This window comes from Rhizophagus irregularis, chromosome 25 (assembly GCF_026210795.1).
Source record: "Rhizophagus irregularis chromosome 25, complete sequence".
Taxonomy (NCBI): domain Eukaryota; kingdom Fungi; phylum Glomeromycota; class Glomeromycetes; order Glomerales; family Glomeraceae; genus Rhizophagus; species Rhizophagus irregularis.
Genome location: NC_089453.1, coordinates 2004815 through 2024781, shown reverse-complemented (window position 1 = coordinate 2024781; position 19967 = coordinate 2004815). Strand labels below are relative to the sequence as shown.

The 19967-nt window shown below is 27.8% G+C and overlaps 7 protein-coding genes across 8 annotated transcripts; 4 read left to right on the top strand and 3 right to left on the bottom strand.

Moving 5' to 3' along the window:
• Nucleotides 1-35: 35 nt before the first annotated feature.
• On the top strand, nucleotides 36-1375 carry OCT59_016911 (mitochondrial 37S ribosomal protein uS7m). Its single transcript, XM_025322480.2, has one exon. The coding sequence runs from the start codon at nucleotides 55-57 to the stop codon at nucleotides 1150-1152; it is 1098 nt and encodes a 365-aa protein (XP_025166161.1). The 5' UTR covers nucleotides 36-54; the 3' UTR covers nucleotides 1153-1375.
• On the bottom strand, nucleotides 1177-5288 carry OCT59_016910 (uncharacterized protein). The gene is made up of 16 exons (XM_066146003.1): nucleotides 5073-5288; nucleotides 4768-4964; nucleotides 4621-4696; nucleotides 4437-4526; nucleotides 4218-4356; nucleotides 4059-4139; nucleotides 3923-3988; nucleotides 3735-3826; nucleotides 3529-3650; nucleotides 3149-3205; nucleotides 2993-3073; nucleotides 2653-2890; nucleotides 2419-2569; nucleotides 2264-2358; nucleotides 1612-2189; nucleotides 1177-1520 (listed from the first exon to the last, which is right to left on the bottom strand). Exons 1-16 carry the CDS (start codon nucleotides 5155-5157, stop codon nucleotides 1464-1466), a joined length of 2205 nt encoding a protein of 734 aa, XP_066003733.1. The 5' UTR covers nucleotides 5158-5288; the 3' UTR covers nucleotides 1177-1463.
• A 68-nt stretch (nucleotides 5289-5356) lies between these two features.
• On the top strand, nucleotides 5357-7925 carry OCT59_016909 (uncharacterized protein; the record flags this gene model as incomplete). 2 transcript variants are annotated; one of them, XM_066146001.1, is made up of 7 exons in its annotated part: nucleotides 5357-5638; nucleotides 5704-5942; nucleotides 6041-6118; nucleotides 6189-6296; nucleotides 6362-6474; nucleotides 6555-7431; nucleotides 7519-7925. In XM_066146001.1, the coding sequence occupies exons 1-7, from the start codon at nucleotides 5455-5457 to the stop codon at nucleotides 7531-7533; spliced, it is 1614 nt and encodes a 537-aa protein (XP_066003731.1). In that variant the 5' UTR covers nucleotides 5357-5454. The 2 variants fall into 2 exon arrangements, with proteins under 2 accessions (XP_066003731.1, XP_066003732.1); XM_066146002.1 differs by having other exon boundaries at nucleotides 6555-7425; nucleotides 7641-7793.
• Nucleotides 7926-8050: 125 nt separating this feature from the next.
• On the top strand, nucleotides 8051-8407 carry OCT59_016908 (uncharacterized protein; the record flags this gene model as incomplete). Its single annotated transcript, XM_025312009.2, has 1 exon — nucleotides 8051-8407. The coding sequence occupies exon 1, from the start codon at nucleotides 8087-8089 to the stop codon at nucleotides 8405-8407; it is 321 nt and encodes a 106-aa protein (XP_025166157.1). The 5' UTR covers nucleotides 8051-8086.
• Nucleotides 8408-13785: 5378 nt separating this feature from the next.
• OCT59_016907 (uncharacterized protein) lies at nucleotides 13786-14034 on the bottom strand (the record flags this gene model as incomplete). The annotated part of the gene is made up of 1 exon (XM_025328543.2): nucleotides 13786-14034. One exon carries the CDS (start codon nucleotides 14032-14034, stop codon nucleotides 13786-13788), a length of 249 nt encoding a protein of 82 aa, XP_025166156.2.
• A 174-nt stretch (nucleotides 14035-14208) lies between these two features.
• OCT59_016906 (uncharacterized protein) lies at nucleotides 14209-15800 on the bottom strand (the record flags this gene model as incomplete). The annotated part of the gene is made up of 3 exons (XM_066145999.1): nucleotides 14209-14834; nucleotides 15002-15150; nucleotides 15631-15800. The coding sequence occupies 3 exons, from the start codon at nucleotides 15798-15800 to the stop codon at nucleotides 14209-14211; spliced, it is 945 nt and encodes a 314-aa protein (XP_066003730.1).
• A 1867-nt stretch (nucleotides 15801-17667) lies between these two features.
• OCT59_016905 (uncharacterized protein) lies at nucleotides 17668-19131 on the top strand (the record flags this gene model as incomplete). The annotated part of the gene is made up of 1 exon (XM_066145998.1): nucleotides 17668-19131. The coding sequence occupies one exon, from the start codon at nucleotides 17668-17670 to the stop codon at nucleotides 19129-19131; it is 1464 nt and encodes a 487-aa protein (XP_066003729.1).
• Nucleotides 19132-19967: the final 836 nt, after the last annotated feature.

Sequence of the window (19967 nt, the reverse complement as noted above, 5' to 3'; positions counted from 1 at the left end):
CTATATAAAAGGGGATTTGCAAAAAAATAATAAATAAATAACTTTTAGAATAGAATGAGTTCTATAAGATACTTCTCCGCTAATATTATTACGATAAATAAACGTCCACTAACAACTTTAATAACCAGATCAAGAAATTCATCATTAATTTCATCATATTATCGTTCCTTTCAATCTTCGATTAAAAATCATAACGAAGATAATATTAATAATAATAACAACAATAGTATTAGTAGTAGTAGTATAAACGACAATAATAATAATAATAAAAATAACGAAGATAATAATATAAAAGATAAGGAGAATGAAAAAGTTGACCTTTTTGATAAGATTTTATCTAATGATTTAAATTATAAAGAAAATGATATTAATTTAAGTAGTAAAGAATTATTTTCAATTTTAAAAGAATCTTTATCAAGATCAAGAACAGTTTCAACCTCTGGTGAAAATTCTCAATCAATAACAAATTCTTCATCGCCTTCTTTATCATCAAATGATCCATCTCTTTTTGATTCCACAACTTCAAAATTACCTTCAACTTCTACACCTGAAACACCTGAATCTATACTTGATACAACGAATATATCTTCTAGTAAAGAAGATGCATCATTAATATTTGCTACAAATAAAGATCCCACATTCGATCCCACACTTGAAACAGCAATTGTACATTCAACTGAAGCAGATGCTACAACAAAATTGACTATAGATAAAAATGATCCTCGATTCATAAGGGAAGATCCTGTAATTTCACAAGCAGTAAATATTATAATGCGCCATGGTAAAAAAGCTACTGCAAGACGTTTTTTAGCTGATGCGATGGTAGAAATACGTAGACAAACACATAATGATCCTTATTTAATTACTAAGGCTGCTATTGAAAAAGCTTCTCCACTGGTTAGTCATATGAGCTATAAAAAAGGTTCAAAAGTAACTTTAATTCCTAAAGCTTTAAATGAACGCCAAAGGCGCCATAAAGGTATTAGATGGATTTTGGATGCTTCTGACAAAAGATCCGGTAAAAATTTTAGTATTAGATTAGCTAACGAAATTTTAGCTGTAATCAATGGGGATTCAGCTGCTTTAAAGAAAAAGGAGCAATTACATAAATTAGCACTTGCAAATAGAGCTAATTTACCAGTCAAGTGGTAAATGTAACATACTTAATATACTGTTATAAATAGTAAATAAAAATAAATAATTATATTTATTATTTAACTTTCTGAACATTTTATTTTTGAACAAGTCAAAAGATGATTGTTACCCTCCAAAAAACCAAAATTGTACCTATTCTATACATTTTATAGTTTTTGTGCACGATTTTTTTTTATTCCAATAAATCTATAACGCTCAAAGTTAAATTTGATTAACCAAATTACTAATAGTAAAAAAAATTATCCGAGTTATTAATTTGATCTTTTCTTTGTTTTAATAAATTCCGGATAAAATAGTTATTTCATAAATTATTTTTTATCCGTTGCCATTGCTGCTTTTTTAGCCTTGACTTGCTCAGATAAATACTTCAGGAAGGTTAAAAAAAAGATAAAAATAAAAATTAATAAAAGAATTAAATTTAACAAAATAAATTTGTCATTAACTTATTTCTCTTACCTTAAATCTAAGTTTGCATTCCTTTTTTGTTTTATCGTCGACTGCTGCAGCAATTTTGTCCCATCTATCACCATCGCCTTTCCATTCTCGTGGATAAGTTTGTAAAGCCCGTTCCAACTGAGCTTGTTGAGCTGCCGTCCAGTTAGTAGCTGATTGTGACGGTGTCGCTGCTGCAGATGTAGATGAGGATGTAGATGTGGATGTAGACATAGACGTAGATGTAGATGATGATGTAGACGATGCTACGGCTGTGGTGGTTGTTCCATTAGATGAAATAGTTTTTTCGGTGGTCTCCTTTGATGTCGTTATAGTCTCTGTCGCATTTGGAGAAGTTTCTTTTTCCTCGGTATTTCCTGAGGTTGGAGCAGTTAACTGTTGTGCCTTGGTGGATTTCTTTGCTTTATTTTTGTTCGCTTTTGATGTAGGTTGTGATTTATTCTGCGATTCAGCAGGTGCTACTACTGGCTCATCATAATTAATAGTTGCTTCACGCATTGAAGGATGCTCTGTAATTCGCGTGTCGGCATGTTTCTTTTGATGCTGTAGTTTACGCACATCTTCTTCTAGTGCAGTTGCGCCTGTCAAATAATTCGTTATTCATTGCTTATTATATTATCATATAAAACATCAAGTTATATAAAATCTTCTATACCTTTTTGGACTTCTTTGGATTTTTTAATCAATTCATCATTAGTTCTTAGTGGTAAATTTGCGTGATATGCGACGTATTCACTTATTGTTTCCCACCTTAAATAGTTTAAGTTAATAAAGATTCTATATATGGTCGATAAATAAATTTTATCTTACCTATTCACTGTACCGCCAGGATACTTATTTGCGGCTTTAATCAACAGTGATATTTCTTCTACGCTCCATGATCGCTCTTTAGGTTCTTCCGTCGTTTTAATGACAGGTTCTTCAACTGGAGTAGTCTCTTTAACGTTCACTTCATTGATATCTAATTGGATTAATATAATTTCAGTATTTTTTTTAAATAAATTAGCAACTTTGTCACATTTATCTAAATAAATATATATATACCTGGACTGAAATGTTTAATTGAATCAGCTGATAAAGTTCCAGCACTAACAAGTCTTTTAGCTTCTTCAACTAAAACCTTCTTGGCAGTATGACGATCTTGAGAAGAATCTAATTGCTTTCTTACGTTTTGCAATTCCTCCAAAGAAAGATTTTCAAATAATGTATCCAATTCTGATAATTGAATATCAATAACTTCCACTGGTGGTGTTTCATTTTCCGGGTAAAAATAATTATAATTCTTATTATTATAAAATTACGTATTTATTATAAATATATTGAGGGAAAGTTTTTCTTTTTTTAAACAAAAATTTCAATAAACATAATAAAAAATCAAACGAACCTTAACATGTGTCTTGATATTTTTCTTTTCATTACGAATAACTTTCTTCTTCGCTGTCTTTTCCTTCTTTTCCTCGGCTTGCTATACAGTTAATGTGTTAATACGTATACTTAAGATATATCTTTAAATAACGATGATAAAATCAGGATTAAAAACCTTTTGTTTTGCTTCAGCTTCAGCCATCTCTTTCCTTTGTTTCTCTTCCTCTGCAGCCTTTAGAAACGAAAATATAATTATGTTGGATAATTAATCTTCTATTCCATCATGAATTCTTTTTCTAAATTTAGAACTTTGCATTGCGATATACTCTCAAATAGTGTTTATCAATATTAAATACATCTTGTGTATATACATTGTAAACAAAAACCGACAATGCAGAGATATACTGTTAAAGATCACTAACATACAAAATCAGATAGAATAAACTAATAAAACGGATAGATCATTCTAACCCGTTATAGAAGCATTTGTGCTACCAATCTTGAATGAAAAGAGCTAGAAAAATAATGTAAGGGAAAATGTTTTATCAACAATACCTTTCTCGTTTCTTCTTCGGCCCGTTTTGCAGCATCTTCTTTCTCTCTTTTCTTTGCCTCTTTTGCTGCTTTCTCCTCTTGTTTAAATTTTAGAATACGTGGATCTAATGACAACGCCTGATCTAACCACAAAAAAATAAAAGATTGTTAAATAATAATTCAAACTTGAAAATGATAAATACAAGTAAAAATAAACGAAATTCTACCAATAAGTTTTCCTCGTCTAATATTATCTTCTTTTTTGCGTTTTGCTCTTTCGGCTTTATTTTTCTTTTCAATGTATCGTTTATCATCACGGCTTTATATAATAAAAAAAAAATCGACATATAATGATTGAATATTAAAAAAAAAAAAGAAAAAAAATAATTAAATGAAAATAATTATTTTAACACACTTGTCTGTACTATCAGTATCTTCTTTATCAAGATATTCAAAAGAACGCCAAGAATCAAAATTATACCTATAAGTAAAATAAATGTATTTTAATTTAATTTTTCAAAGAACATATAAATGATTATGCATATAAATACCAAAAATCATAAAACGCTTCAACTTCTGGTTTGGATGTATTTATATCACCCAGCATGGGGACTGGAGTTTTATTAGAAAACCTAAACGAAACAAATAATAAAATATAAGAAAATATATCAATCAAGAATAATACTCCATTCGTACAATCCAAAGCCCACCTCGCTTCACGTTCAAATATAGGACCATATGTCTTAAAAAAGTCACCCTTAGCTTTTGAACTTGGTACTTCATCATCAATGGCATCATCCACTGAATCAAATTGACGACGTTTGACGGGATCGGAAAGAACTTCATGAGCTATTTAATTAACAAATATTCAACAAAAATAAGTCGACGTAATTGCATTTAAATCAAAGCATAAAAATATAATTACAAACCTTTTTGTATGCATTTGAAGAAAGCATCATCATTCGTATCCCCACTAGAGGCCTTTTTATCCGGATGATGCTTTAAAACCTTCCTCCGATCTATAATTGTTCATAATTAAATTGAAAAAAAAATTAATCATTTCAAAGTTAAATTTAAAACGAAGAAAATTCGTTTAGTAAAATAGAAGCATACGCGCATGTTTTATTTGCTCTTCTGTAGCTTTCCACCTATATTTAGAGAGACCCAATACTGCGTAGTGATCTTGTTCCTATTAAATAATTGGAGTATTATTAATTGAGATCTATCAATTTAAATCAATTCATTCTTCCATATAATTACCTTCCAATCTTTTGGATCTCTATTTAATAATTCTGAAGTTTCTTCTTCAGAATCCTCTAAAATAATTTCTTCAGCTTGTTCCGTCGCAGCTTCTGCCTGAATACGTTCGTCATCGGAAAAAGAGTAATTATTCAACTTTCGACGGACATATGCAAGGAATTGGTTACCAATTGGCTCAATATTACGAGTCAAGCCATCTGAAAACAAAAAGAACGAAATATTCTTATTAGAAACGAAATATAACTTCCGAAAAGCTCAGAACTTATCAACATTCCAGATATAAACTTTAAAAACTTGTATTATACCGGAAATTCCACAATGAATTCGAAATTCTTCACCGTCGTTCCACGTTGGCGGAGGAACACCAAGAACAAACTGAGTTTGTGACATGTCTTATACAACCCTTTTTTTAAATAACTTGAAAGAAATACCAAGGTTGATCTGTTTTCTCCAAAAATTTGCGCATGTAAAAAAAAAGATAATATATCACATGTCACTTTTAATGAGTTTTTCCGTAAAATTTCTGCGCATTAATTCATGTGTAACAATTTATCATGTTTATATAAAACGTACGGTAATTGTGGTAATTGTGATAATCTTAACCGAATTCTCTCAAAAACTTATTTACAAGAAAAAGCTTTAAAAGCTTTCCAACAACTAATTTAAAAGAAAATCAAATAAAAAAAAATGGCACAAGAAAGTGAACAACCTCCTACTAGTTCTGATGCAAATCAAAATAATAAACAAACGATCGAAAAATCATCAAATGTTTTGTCGAAATTTGAAAAATTATCTAAAAACGTTTCTCAAATTAAATGTCGAATAATTACCGTCGATGAAATTGTTACCGTTGTCAATACAAAAGAGAAAGGTTAGTTACTATAATAATAGTAATTATTTGTTACTCTTTTTTTAACCGAATCTTTTTTTTTTTAGTTATCAATGAGTTGAGGCAAAGTATAAAAGAGAAAGATGATAAAATAAAAAGTTTGTCTACACAAAACGACGTTCTACTTGAAGCTTGTACTACACTTTCACAGCAAGCGCGAGAATTGAGTCAGCAGAATAAGGAAACACTAATGGGAGTTCAATCAGAACTTCACACTGTACGAGCAGAGAATGCGAAACTTGTTGACGAAAATTGTAAGCTTACAAAGAAAGCAGAATCTCTTCAGGTTGGTGGTTTAAATATTAATTAAATATTTATTTATATTTTGTTTCTCTATTACATAACTTAATTGTGTCCTTTTACAAACTTTTGATATATTTTTAGGAGAAATCTCAGAAGGATAGGAGTAATATACTTATTGCTGAAGAAAATCAGCTTAGAACTGAAATAGCGTCACTTAAGGTATACAATGCTCAAGGGTATACTCTTAATTGAATTCATTATTAACTAATACTATTTTTTTTTTTTACAGAACGAGAACATAAAACTTCGTGGAGAGCTGCAGCAACAAACAAAAAACAATACTAATAAACTTAATAGTGAGAACGAACAGCTCAAAAATGAAATAAAGAAATTTAAAGTATGTCATTTGCTTTAATAATAGTACGTTGCATTTATTAATTACATGAATTTTTGTTTTTACAGTTCGAAAACACAAAACTAAGAAAGGAAGTACAAGACGTCCTTAATGATAAGGCGGAAAAGATTGATAGTACAGAAAAGCAAGTTGAAGAAATACAAAAGGCTCTTGAGCAGAGGTATGAACATTCGATACTTTGTGATGTCTTTTGTGCATATACTTATTTAACAAATTAATTTATTATGATCTGTTATTTAGTGAAGAAGAACGTAAAAATGCCGAACTCGCCATCATGAATATCAAAGAAGAGTATGAAGATGAAATCCAAAAACTGAAATCTGAATTACAAGATGCTGAGGATCGAGAACTTGAGCTTGAAATGTATTCAGTTCTTATTAAAGAAAGATATACTGTTTGCGAATCATTAACTAATGATCTAGAAAAGAAACTCGTTGGATGTGAAGAAGTTGTTGATGATCTTGAGAAAGAACTTAATGATTGTGAGTCTCAAATAAGTATTTTAGAAACGAAACTCGCAGAACGTGATGCTCTGGTGGTGGACCTCAATAAGAAACTCGCAGAACGTGATTCTCTGCTGGTGAACCATAATAAGAAACTCACGGAACATGATTCTCTGGTGGCAGACCATAATAAGAAGCTCGCAGAACGTGATTCTTTGGTGGTGGACCTCAATAAGCAACTTACGGAACGCGATTCTCTGGTTGCGGATTTAAATAAAAAACTCAGAGAACGTGATTCTCTGGTAGCGGACCTCAATAAGAGACTCACGGAACGTGATTCTTTGGTAACGGACCTCGATAGGAGACTCACAGAACGTGATTCTCTGGTAGCAGACCTCAATAAGAGACTTACAGAACGTGATTCTCTGGTAGCAGATCTCAATAAAAGACTCACAGACCGTGATCCTCTGATAGTTGATCTCGACAAAAAATTAGCAGATCGTGATATGAATTTTCAAAAGAAACTTGCAGAGCGTGATTCTCGAGTTGAGGATCTCGAACGAAGGCTTTCAGAACGTGAATCTACAGTAATTAATTTCGAAAAGAAAATCGCGAATGATAAGTCATATTTTAAGAAAGTCAAAGATAAAATGCAACTAAATGAAAAAGTAAAGGTAAGATTTCACATAATTTGTTTAAAGGTCCTGATTTGTGAGTTGGTGGTTAATCTTGTATGTCCAACATTTAATTTTGGACAAAAGACAATATCATTATAATTATTATTTCATATTTCATTTTAAAGATAAGTGTTTTAAAATTTAAAAATATTTATAATATTAATCTTTTACTATTTTAATGATTAATTTTAATTAATGTTATTTAGGAAAAACGGATTTCATTTTTGGAAAGTGAGATAGTCAGACTACAAAAAGTAAAGACTGTAGAGAACAATAGTATGCAATCAACGAGTACAAAAAATAACGATGAAGCAATTTCCACGGCGTCTACTCCTGAACCAATGGAAGTAGCAGACTGAGAACTTTTTGATTGAATATTGAAAATTTATTAATTGTGAGTAGCTATAAAATTTTAATCTCTTTAATTAAATTTATTTTATTTTAAATTAAGTTTAAAAGGAAATGTGTAAATAAAAGAAAAATAATATTTAAATAATGACCCTTTAAATAAATATTTTATTAAATTTATTAAATTTATCAAATTTCACATTAACATGCATATTCACGTATTTTCCGTGTTCTAAATTTAGCACTACAAATTATTGTTGTATCTGTTGTATCTGTTGTATCTGTATCATTAATTTGTTACGTTATGTATAACGAGATCAAAAGGCGTATATGGATTCCAAGATGCGACGAAGTTAAAAGACTTGAGGAAAAAATAAATATTAAAAAGGCTGATTTAAGGAAAAATAAAAAAGACCTAAATAAATTTCCGGACGAAGACGAGAAAAATGACAAAAATGATAAAAAATTAAAAACAGCAGAAAAATTAGAAAAAGATAATAAAAATAGATTAAATAAAAAAATTAGTTTAGTAACGCTTAATAAGCTCACAGGTAAATTAGCAGACAATATTAATATAGATAACAGCTGGGATACAACAGTTAAATTAGTTAATTATTTAGATTAGTTTAAAAAATTAGTTATAGTAATTTTTCGATAATACTTAGTTATAGGGTTTTAATAGTTTTTATTAATTATTAAGGCTCTAAGTATTTTAACAATTGATTATGTAATTTGTTTCAAATTTAAATAATTAATAAAATGCGTTACTATTTAAAAAAAAAAAAAAATCATTAATTTGTTACTCCACTGAGCAAATAATATTATACACGATCAAATTTTGATTCACATAGATCTAGTATATATTTTGCCGACCATAGTTAAATCCCGGGCAAAGTTTCTGTGTTTAACAATTATACGTAAAAAACTTACATGAGTAATAAGATTTTATTAGCGTGCCATAGTGATCCAATTACTTCAACTTTCAAACAAGCTGATATATTACTGTAAGTCTGTAACTGGTATTATTGATGTTATTTAGTAATATTTTTAGTACATACATATAAACACTTCTATTACTTTCACTTTTTTAAAATATATATTATATACTATTGAAGATATTATTAGTTGTTTTATTATTTAAATAGATATACTGTATATTATATTTATAGATGTACTGGTGGAGACGACCTTCTAACCTTAATGCCTTCCTAAAACAAACAATTTATAAAATATTTTATTCAGTTTCAAGTCCATGTCTGCAATAATTACATTTATTCTTAAATGAAACAGCCAACAGAATATGTTAATTCAACTACTCCAATGCTTTGGAGATGTGGCAAAGATCTACAACTTTATCGAATAAAGAATAGTATTCACAATGTGATGGTAATTTTTCTTGTGATCTTGGAGATCGCTCACAGTAGAAGTCGTATGTGTTTTTTACGGAATATATAAACCTTTTTGTTCCAATGCAATGGATATGTAACAAAGGTCATAAATGGGTTTCAATAAAACACGAAACTTATGTCGCGAAGTCATAACTAAAATTCTTGTCCCACCTTCTGACATTTGCAAATCAGACTTCTTAATAACGTCTGAACATCCTCGAGGACTAGAACTTGACATCTAATATCCACAATATGGATTTGCTATAGAGGTACAAGGTAAACAGCAGCATGTTTGAGCAACATATAAATGTTTTCACAAAAATGAAGGAGACTTTGAGAAGCAGTTGATGACGTGATGCGTGATCAGAATTATGCGAAGAGAATTTTATTGCTTTAAAATATGTTTGGTATTACGAGGATCCACATCTTCGTGGGTTGGGTCTCATTGAATAAACTCAGAATTTTAAATGATTATGTGATTCACCATTATTTTTTCGCTTGGCTATGATAGGATTGACACTATTAATTACTGAATTACTATCTTTAAAATTGTACGTCATATCACGTGATGAGACGACAATCCAATAAATTGGCGTAAATCGGCAATATTAAATTTTCTCCGGTTGAGTGGCGATGCCTGCTTGTAAGTTAATAATAAGCAGTTATTAACTTAATGTATGTATAATTTGAATAAATAGTTGAATTACTTATTTTTGTTAATATTCTTTATAATCAAATTTTATTAGTTAATAAGTTATCAGTTGTTATCTTTTTTATTACATATTAAATAATATTCCAATAACTAATGACTAAATTTGTTTGTATTTAAATGGTAGTTAATTATTCTATTATGTATGTATAATATTTTATGTGTATTAAACTTTATTTAAACAAAAGATTGTAAGTATATATTTAATATTATATATTTTTTAATAATATTTACATTTAATTAATTAATAAATTAATAACACTACAGGGCGTAAGTTACGTATCATATAATGTAGTTTGTAAGTTTATTGAATTCATTTATTATATTTACAAAATATTTAAACTAATTAAATTTTATTTAATAATAATATATTTTATTACATTTAGATTGTAACCAACTTTTTATTTAAAAATTATTTGCATATTTTTTTAATTGGTAAGCTATAAGTTATTTATTTAGTAAAATTTATTATTACTTTTTATGTATTATATACTGTATATATATAAGTTAAACTAATAAAAAATAATTTGGTAATTTATTTCAGTTGGTAAGTTAAAAGTCATTCATTTATTTAATTCAATTCTTTTATTTATATATTTGAAACTAATTAAATTTTTTATTTAGAAAGTAGATTTATTATACACAATTACAAAGGGAGATAATGGCAGAATTTTCTTTCTTCAAAGAATTACATAATATTATGTAACACGTGTTTAGTGATTTCTATTTCATGAATGCACGAGTGATTTCTTATAAAAGGCTCAAGCAAAACTACGAAAAAAATGTTCCAATGTTTTTTTTTTAAAAAAAAGTAATTCAATAATATAAAAAATAAAGAAAATCAAAAATTTCAAAAATTCAAAATCAAATAGTCAAATGAACATATATACACTAGGAAAACGGAAAAGTCAGCGGTATTGCAAGTAACACAAAAAATAAAAATTTAAAACGTATTACAGAAAAAGAAACGTATCACAAAATATGTAAATGGCGACGGGAGTACAAAAGGAAATTGAATCAGTAAAAATATCAATAATAGCAAATTTAAAAAGGGAAAATGTGTCAGCACAACAAAAAACTTCATTGGAGGATTACGATTGCGGACAGACATACCCTTACATGAAGCAACCGTAAATGACCGAAGAGGACAAATTATATATATTATACGTAACACGTGTTTTAAGAAAATTCTAAGCAAAACTACAAATTTTTTTTTAAAAAAAAAATTAAAAAAATGCAAAAAATCAAGAAAATCAAAAAATCAAGAATTTCGAAAATTCACTATATCACAAAAATCATTTTCATCTAAAATTATATTTATTCATTAAAATTTACTTCCTATTTACACTTATTATTATACTTATTTAAACACCACCACATAATCTTGCTATTAGGCCATTAGCTTCTCATTACCCTTTGCCTTTTTACAAAATTACCACATAATTTTGCTACCTTCTTGTGCTTACTCTTACGTAATTTCTCTAAAATCTCAAAATATTTTAATATTTGTAAGAAATTCTCTGAAATATTTTCAAAAAATTTTTCAGAGTTTGTTTCTCCACACTCTAATAATATCATGGATAAATATTATTTATTACTCTCGAGGTATATGAAATCAAATACATTTTTATCGAAAAGAAATTGGTCGACAGTCTCTTGAGAAAAAAAGCGATTATAAAATATTTAAACTTATTTATGATTTAATACTGTGATAGTTCTTCTTTTTATTAAACCTTTCATTGTATCATACACTTCTTTTAATTTTTTGTATACACTTTAATTTGAATATGTCATAGTTGAAATGCTGATGGACTAATTTATGGATCAAAGTAAAAGAATTTTAGCAGACATTTAAAATCATTATAATTCATAATAATGAATAGCACCTTATTCTGAACTTTGAACTATATCCTGGATATAGATATATCCTTAAAAGCCCAGGATACAGATATTCTTATCTTGAATAAATAGTTAATATAATATTCTATTATTACTCTAAAGTTGAAAAAGGAGAGGAAAGAGCATAGAATAATTAGATTATACTGAGGTTCAACAAGAATTTCTTCTGAGATGAAATGTTTAATGCTGAGCCTTGATTGGTTTCAGACTTATCAACAAAAGTACTTCCGCACAGACTTCCTGATCTAACTGTTACTTAATTGTTCCAGTCGGCCAGAGTATAAAAGAAATTCATTTGATTGCAGCAATGTTTAACTGAAAAGCTAAGAGGCTTGGTCTTCGAACCTAGAATGCAAATAAGGAGATATAACAAGTCATTAAAGGATTACTTGCGAAAGGCAAAAGGAATAATCCTATTACTATTATTTAAAAAGTTTAGAAGATTAATCTATATAACTTGCAAGTTAATTTATTTAATGAAGTATTTGAACTTAAAAGTTTAGAATATGTTTATATTCTTTATTGTTATTTAATAATTAGTCTCTTACTAGTTTTATTATATTGTTAATATAATAAATAAGTTATAAATGATTTATTAAAATCATATTATTATATTATATTTATTTATATTTGACCAAATTTTTTTGCAAAAGAAAAATAAAACATTTCATATAAAAATGCTAAAAAGATCATATTTATTACCAAAAGTATTTGTTAACGCCTTTTACAAAGATATAATCTTATAGAAGACTTTAGTAGAATAGGGACAAACACAAAAATATTTTTTTAAATTATGTTGAACACATGTTTAAACAAACAAGAGAAAGCAAAAGTTTTTTTGATAATATTTCTCAAGAACTGAACATACAGAAAGAAAGTAGTGCAGAAATAGTGTATAAAATATATAGATAGTATAAAAAGATTAGGTAGAAATAATGTTAAGTTGAGAAGTTGGTTGAGTGAAGTGATAAGAAAAAAGGTGTCACAAAATCGAAAGGACAAATAATATTACAACTAAATGGTACTGTCAGGTGAACAAAGATAATGTGAAACATCATAGGGGAAGAACTTGAAAAGGTTAAGAAATCTATATTGAATAATACTGGAAAAATCAATATTAGTTACTTTATTTACTTATTACAATTTACAATCAAGTTTTATTTTTAAACTTTTTTATTTAATCATCTAGCTAAAAGGAAACTCTGAACAAAATTATAAAAATGGATTGGTGAATAAAAAAATTTTTTTGTTAGGTTTGGAATTTGGATATTATCTAAGTTTTCTATCGCTGCATATGTATTATAATAAATTACTTTGATATAAAAGAACTATAAATTAAAGGAATATTTTATTTACATGTTATAAATTACATGCATGATTTTTTTTTTACTTTATTTATTTGTTTTGCTTTTGACTATTTTTTGTATGATAGTAGTGTAACTTACAAATTTGGAATTTACATAACGCAAATATTGTATCAACGATTGATTTGTTAATTAGCTTTTTTTGATACAACTTTCTGTAACTTTGTTATACATATTATGTGATTTACTTTAATTAATTTTGAATTAATGAATCGAACCAATATGATAAAATGTGACAGGTAGTGTGTGATAAATAGGATTTATTTTATTTTATTTTATTTTATGTAAAGTCGGAAGGACTATTCTAAAAGAGCATTAATTACAAGAATTGCGCCCAACATTTAGTCCAACATCTATCCCGAGGGGCAGACCCTAACTAATTATTATATACCATAGACTACTCCAACAACACGACCGATGAAGGAGCAGGTAAAAGGAAAAAGCAATTAAATGACTAGCACTAATCCGTATTTTTCTTTCAACCTATAAGGTTGCCACCTGTAAATACTGTAAGAGGTGGAATGATTTACACTATTTTGAGTTGTTAAAATATATCGAAAATAAAAGAACAAAAATGCTAATAAGCATGTACAAGTAGAAACAAACTATATAAAATCTATATAATAAAATGAGTGAATCTATACTAAATCGTAATGTTAGACGAACTTATAACCAAGTCCTTTGAAATGGAGTTTATACAAACCGTTTTATATTTATGAAGACCGTAGAAAGTGTCCAGATTGCCATTATCACAGGCACGTCTTTTGAGTAAACGTTCTTCCATGAGGGCACAAGGTAAATATTTTAAGCCAACTACTTTCCTATGGTATTCCATATATATAGCATGGTTGAGGTTTTCGACACGATTAAGTAGCTCTTCTAAGATTTCCATATCTTCTTGTCGTTTTCTAGTGATATCTTTTTCTCGCTTTTTTCGTTCGCTTGTTTTAAGTGATCCAGGCACGGTATATGTGATAGACGAGAGTTCAAGTCATTTTAATTCGTAAGCATGTCGAGCATCGGTATATTCCATAATCGCAGCACAAAAATCCTCTTGATAGATACCTTAATCAGGAGTAGTATCCCATCGGATTCCAGCGTCAGTTTTTTCACGTTCATATTTCATATCCTCTTCATGTTGATCATAGATTTCTTTCATATGGGCTAACCAAGCGTTACTGCCAACCGTTAATGGATTCAAGTTGCGTTTCCTAATTTTGCTACGAGAGGGTTGATTAAGTAAGCCGCCTTTGTAAAAAGGTTCCTCCGGAATTAGCAGAACGTAATGTGCAGGCACGTTTTCAAAAGTATCGATAATGGATGATGGTGGTGTAGAATTACCAGTAAGTGTAGATACAACGGAGCTGTCAATAGGATTTAAATCGGACATGGCTACCATAAGATTAGTATTAGTTTCAGGAAACGGGAGCGGAAAGGTATAATCATCTTGTTTGGGTACAATAAATTTTTTCTTGTAACGAAGATGTTTGATAGGTGTACTAAAATGTTGATTTTCTTGAAACAAAAATTTATGATGCCGAGCAGCTTGAAGTTTGTCATCCATCGGAGCATCAGGTGTCAATTTAGCATTGTGAAAGGTTTTCCTCATTGATGCATTAAAGCGTGCCTCTTGTCGTTTTTTGACTTTTGGACGTGAGCTAGGAGTATGCTGAAAGTTCTTATAAACTTTGCCTAGATGAAATTAAGTCGTTTTTTAGCTACAACGTTACTATGATATGCGCGATATGTTGTGGTGAAAGAAATCCCTAATCGATTCGAGAAGTTGTTATGTGTCTTCTTTTTGGCCCATCTATTGTAAAGGCGAGTTGCGTGAAAATCTTTGAAAGTTTTGCAATTACTGACATCAGGTATTTTGTTATCCTTTGAAATAAAGTACAGGACCAATTTTTTGTGATGGATAATACAGGCGTGGCGATGAAGTGACATTGTGAAAGGAACAGGAATAGGACAGGCTACTGCGGTGTTGCTAAGCGGATCCACTGAATGACTGTGATTACATGGGAGGTAGATACCAAAATAAAATCTATATTTCTTATACGAAAAATTAAAAAAAGTTTTAGTCATGTGATTATTTGTATCTTTCTTTTGAGCATGTGATACTATAAAATCTAAGCGCTCCAATAATTTTTTACGAATAAGCGTGAAAAATTTTTCTTGAAAACGTCGAGGAATAACTTTTTGTGTTGAAAAAAAGTGCGTGAGCTGTTTCGATATTTGAAATTTAAAATTCGGGAGTTGACTTGTGGAGTTATGACTAATCGGGCTAGAAGACATATGATAATCATTTGTGTAAATCTTCAATTGAAGTTCATTGGTGTTTGGTAAATGATCAACCAGCTCAAAAAAGAAACTTTTTGAACGCCTAAAATTGTAAATCTTGTTATAACCGGCTCTATGGCTTGGAGTCACGTGAAACTTTTCGTATTTCGTAGAAAAATTATAATTTTTTGGAGGTGAAGGAAAAGACCTAAAATCCTCTAAGTCGTAAGAAGGTGAAAGTGTGTCCGATAAAGTGTCTTCGGTAGGAGATACTCTTTGTATAGTATCATGGTTAAAGATAAAGTCCTCAGGACCAGTAAGCGTATGGTCATATCCGAGTCTTGGAGCAAAGTCGTCGGCTCTTGGAAAATAAGACATTACCAACCCTTTGAATATGGGTATTGTGAGAGCAATAAAACCTCGTCGTATGCCCGAGGCACCCTGTAGGGCCTCTTCCCTTTGAGTGTTTCAGATAGAAACTTAAAAAAATAAAATGCGCAAAATTACTGCGGAAAACTAACAAAATGGAGAAAAAGGGAGAGAGTTTTTTTTTTTGTGTGATAAATAGGATTTTGCAAGTGATGTGGAGCAACACCGGTGATGGAAAGTCACGTTTCAGGTTACGATTTACTGCGGATAAAAAAATTTCTAAATTGGTGCAATTAATTTATTCTTTATTCGGAGGAAAACTCTGATTAGAATGCGTAATTTTTTATAAAGGTCTTTATAAAACTAATAAGATTTACTATGCCTATATCAAATTTCTTAATTAGATTAGAAAATTTATGATTCTTGTTTAAACTTTTCAAAAGATGGATGATATTAATTAATAATAATAAGGTCGTTACAGAAAATAATTTAAATGATGAATCAAATAATTTAAATGAAGAAGATGATAATTTAGGCATTTATGAACTACACATATTTAATCAAGAATTTTGTTTATGCCCTGAATTTAATTAACCAAATATATTTAAGATTGGTGTAAAGAATGTTATTCTAAAAAATTCTAACAAATTTTAATAATTGGACCAATAGAAATATACATATAGATAAATTTATTCAAGAAGCTCAATTAAATGCAAAGAGTGTATAGAGTCACTTGAATGATAGACTAAAAATATTGTTTTCTTAGCTCAAGGTGATTAATAAAATGTTAAAGTGAAAACTTATGTATGTATATTATAGTAGTGATATATTATCATTAATTAATATTAAATTTTTATAAATAACAGACTGTATTGTTGAAGAAGAAGAAAGTATTTACCTTGATTAAAAACTTTATTTTGAATAAGTATAAATTTATCGAAGTGGTTATTTGTTTTTTTATTTTTTTATTATTATACATTAAGATGGAATTGATTTTGATTATTTTAATCTTTATTAATTATATTCAAAATTAATTTCAATTCATGGTATATTGTCAGTACATGTATTTATCATCCTTTTTTAAATCACGTAATGTTTACTTGAATTAAATCAAACTACTGTTTGTGATAAATTAAACGCGAGTAAGTTGTATACACTTGGACTAATTTACTTGGACTATTAAATATTTATATACATTTTTTTCTGTACATATTATTTGTTACTTCAAATCATCAAGGCATATTTTTTATTTAGTTTTTTTTCGGTTTTTCCGCATGAATAATTATTCTTTTTTTTTATAGTCACTTTCGCGTTTGTTAAAATAGTAAATTTTTTTTCTCACTTTTTACTGGAAGAGGTTTTATTAAATTTTTAATTTTGTACGTTCTAATGTTTACATTTGTGTCTTCTTTATTAATTTGATTATACTTGGAAAAATTCTCTCCAAGTAATATGGTTTTATTTGTTCAAGATTGACATCCAATTTCTGTAGTTTCCATCTCAGTATGTGTTCGAATAGGTCTATGATTTCCCATATAAACTTCTTCATCTTCATCTTGTCATAATTTTATAAAATATTATCTATTACTAGTATTATTTTGTTTCTTTGCTCAATTTAATAAAATTGTCTTAGAATAAATTTCGATTATCATAATTCTCACACAAATAGGGCTTTAAAAGTTATTTTGAAAATCATCCATTTTAATTTCATCACATGATAATCATGCAACCAAAAATTTGCAAATTTTATAACCAAAAATAGTAGGATCATATGACCTTGATCTTTGTAACACAAAGCAAATCATAAAAATAAACGGTTAAACAAAATTTTTTTAAAATTTTATAAAATTTTAAACCTACCTTTTTCTTAAAAACAATGACTCAACTTACCGCAGATTGTTTGTATGAGATTTTAGAATATTTGGAAGATGATAAATTTACTTTGTATTCATGTATATTAGTTAATCGTTTTTGGTGTGAAATTGCAGTAAGAATTTTTTGGAGAAATGTTTGTAATTATAATACTTTAATTTCTTGTCTTCCAAACAAGTCAAAAGAAATTTTATATGAAAATGGAATTTTTATTTCAACATTAAATTCAAAAACTCCTATTTTCAATTATGCATCATTTTGTAAAGTATTATCAATTAATTTAGTTCATTATAAAATTGGTGAACTTCTTAGAAATCAACAAAATTTTTCATCACAAGGTCTTTATAATAATAAATATATTATAGTAGTTCAAGAAATATTTAAAATGTTTATGAATCAAATTTCTTCTTTAAAAAGTTTAGTTTTTTTATATTATTCAAATATAACTTTTACTTTATACCCTGGAGCAAAAGATTGTTTAAAAAATCTTACAGAATTACGTTGTAATTCAAATATTTCTTCCGAATTTTTTTATCATTTATCTCAAATTTGTTATAATATACAATCACTTAATATAAAAATTGAAGGTATTATTTCGAATGGATTGGAAGATTTAATTTCTTCTCAAAAAAATTTGAAATATTTTGGTATAGAGTTATTTTATTATTTTACAGATAAAGAATTTATGAATACAATTCAATTATTAATGTCAAAACTTCCTAATACTTTAATCAAATTAGATCTTCTTGGAGGTTATCATTGTATTTCTTTATCATTTATTATTAATTTTAAAAATTTAAAAGAACTTCAATTATCTTTTAATTTAAGTGAAAATTTTGAAGATTTTGAAATCTTAAGATATGTTGTTTTTCCAAATTTAAGAATTTTAAAATTACAACATACTCGTCCAAAATTTGAATTATTAATAAATTTCTTAGAAAATAATGGAAAAAATTTGAAAGAACTTTATGTATGTGAATATTCAGGTTGTGGTGATAATTCTTTAAATTTAGCTATCACTAAATTTTGTCCAAATCTTTTAAAACTTTCTACTGGTATTAAAAATAATGAATTGGAAACATTAAAATTAATTTTTAATAATTGTAAAAATTTAGAAAGTATTAAAATTTGGTGTGGTGATGAATATTTAAGTGAAAAAGAAGCATTAGAAATGATTTTAAAATATTCTCAAAATAATCTTTATGAATTAATATTATATCATTTATTTGATGCAAGATTTAAATTACTTCCAGAAGAATTAGAATCTTTTTTTAAAAGTTGGTTAAATTTTAAATCACAAAGATCAATTTCTTTAATAATTGTTAATTATGATACAAATAGTTTAGATACATATCATGAAAATATAGAAATAATTAATAAATATATTAAATTAGGTGTTATTAAGAAATTTAAAGTTACAGATTTTGGTGATGAAGAATTTAATGTAAGTCCGTATTTCATTAGTTAAATTTTAAAATATATGGTTTTTTTTTTTTGAGAGGGTTTTATTTTAAAGCAGTAAAATTATGGTTGATTACATGTATACAATAACTTGTATTAATCTATTTATTGTTCTTTAGATAGAAATTCAGAAATTCAAACTTTGGTAATGATTTAGTGTAGGTAATGATTTAGTGTATATTAAATATTTTACAAAAAATAAATAAAGAATTTTATTGGATTATTTACACTGATATGTATCTTAAACATTGATAATTCAAAAATTATATAAATGTTTTTTCGATAAGAATTAACGAACAGACTTGAATCGGGTTGAAATTATTCACTTGATTGGATTACATTACATCGAAGATTCGATGTATACTAGCATTGTATACTTTATACCAAGAAGAGTATAATTTTTGGGAAATTTTTCTTCATCTAAATTCATAAACAAGAAACTACACAATATCTGATCGATCTAAATATACGTTATTTTCTCTACATTATTCACATTATTGCAGTTTATGTAATTTCCTTTATCTGTTATATATTACCACTACCGTTTGGCATTTTTAATAGTTTATTTCTTCAATTTTCATTTCATAAGGAAGAATGATCCATTTTTCAATAATTTTTTCTTCAGAAGATGTGGATCTTCATTCCGGCACTTTTTCATCAAATCTACATAACATTGATTGTGGTGTACTTTCAATAATTTCAGGACGTTCACCTTAACAAATACTCAAACTAAGTTAAAGATCATGTGCTCTATTATTAAATGGTGGTACTCAGATGTAAAATTCCCACATAATCATAGAAAGACTATATATAAATCACTGGCTGGAGTATAAGAATTTTCTC

Coding starts and splice junctions, on each gene's coding strand:
- OCT59_016910 (XM_066146003.1), bottom strand. CDS start 5,157: ATGTCACAAACTCAGTTTGTTCTTGGTGTTCCTCCGCCAACGTGGAAC. Junction 4,965..5,072: donor AATTCATTGTGGAATTTCCG/GTATAATACAAG, acceptor TTTTGTTTTCAG/ATGGCTTGACTCGTAATATT. Junction 3,827..3,922: donor GATACTGATAGTACAGACAA/GTGTGTTAAAAT, acceptor TATTATATAAAG/CCGTGATGATAAACGATACA.
- OCT59_016911 (XM_025322480.2), top strand. CDS start 55: ATGAGTTCTATAAGATACTTCTCCGCTAATATTATTACGATAAATAAA.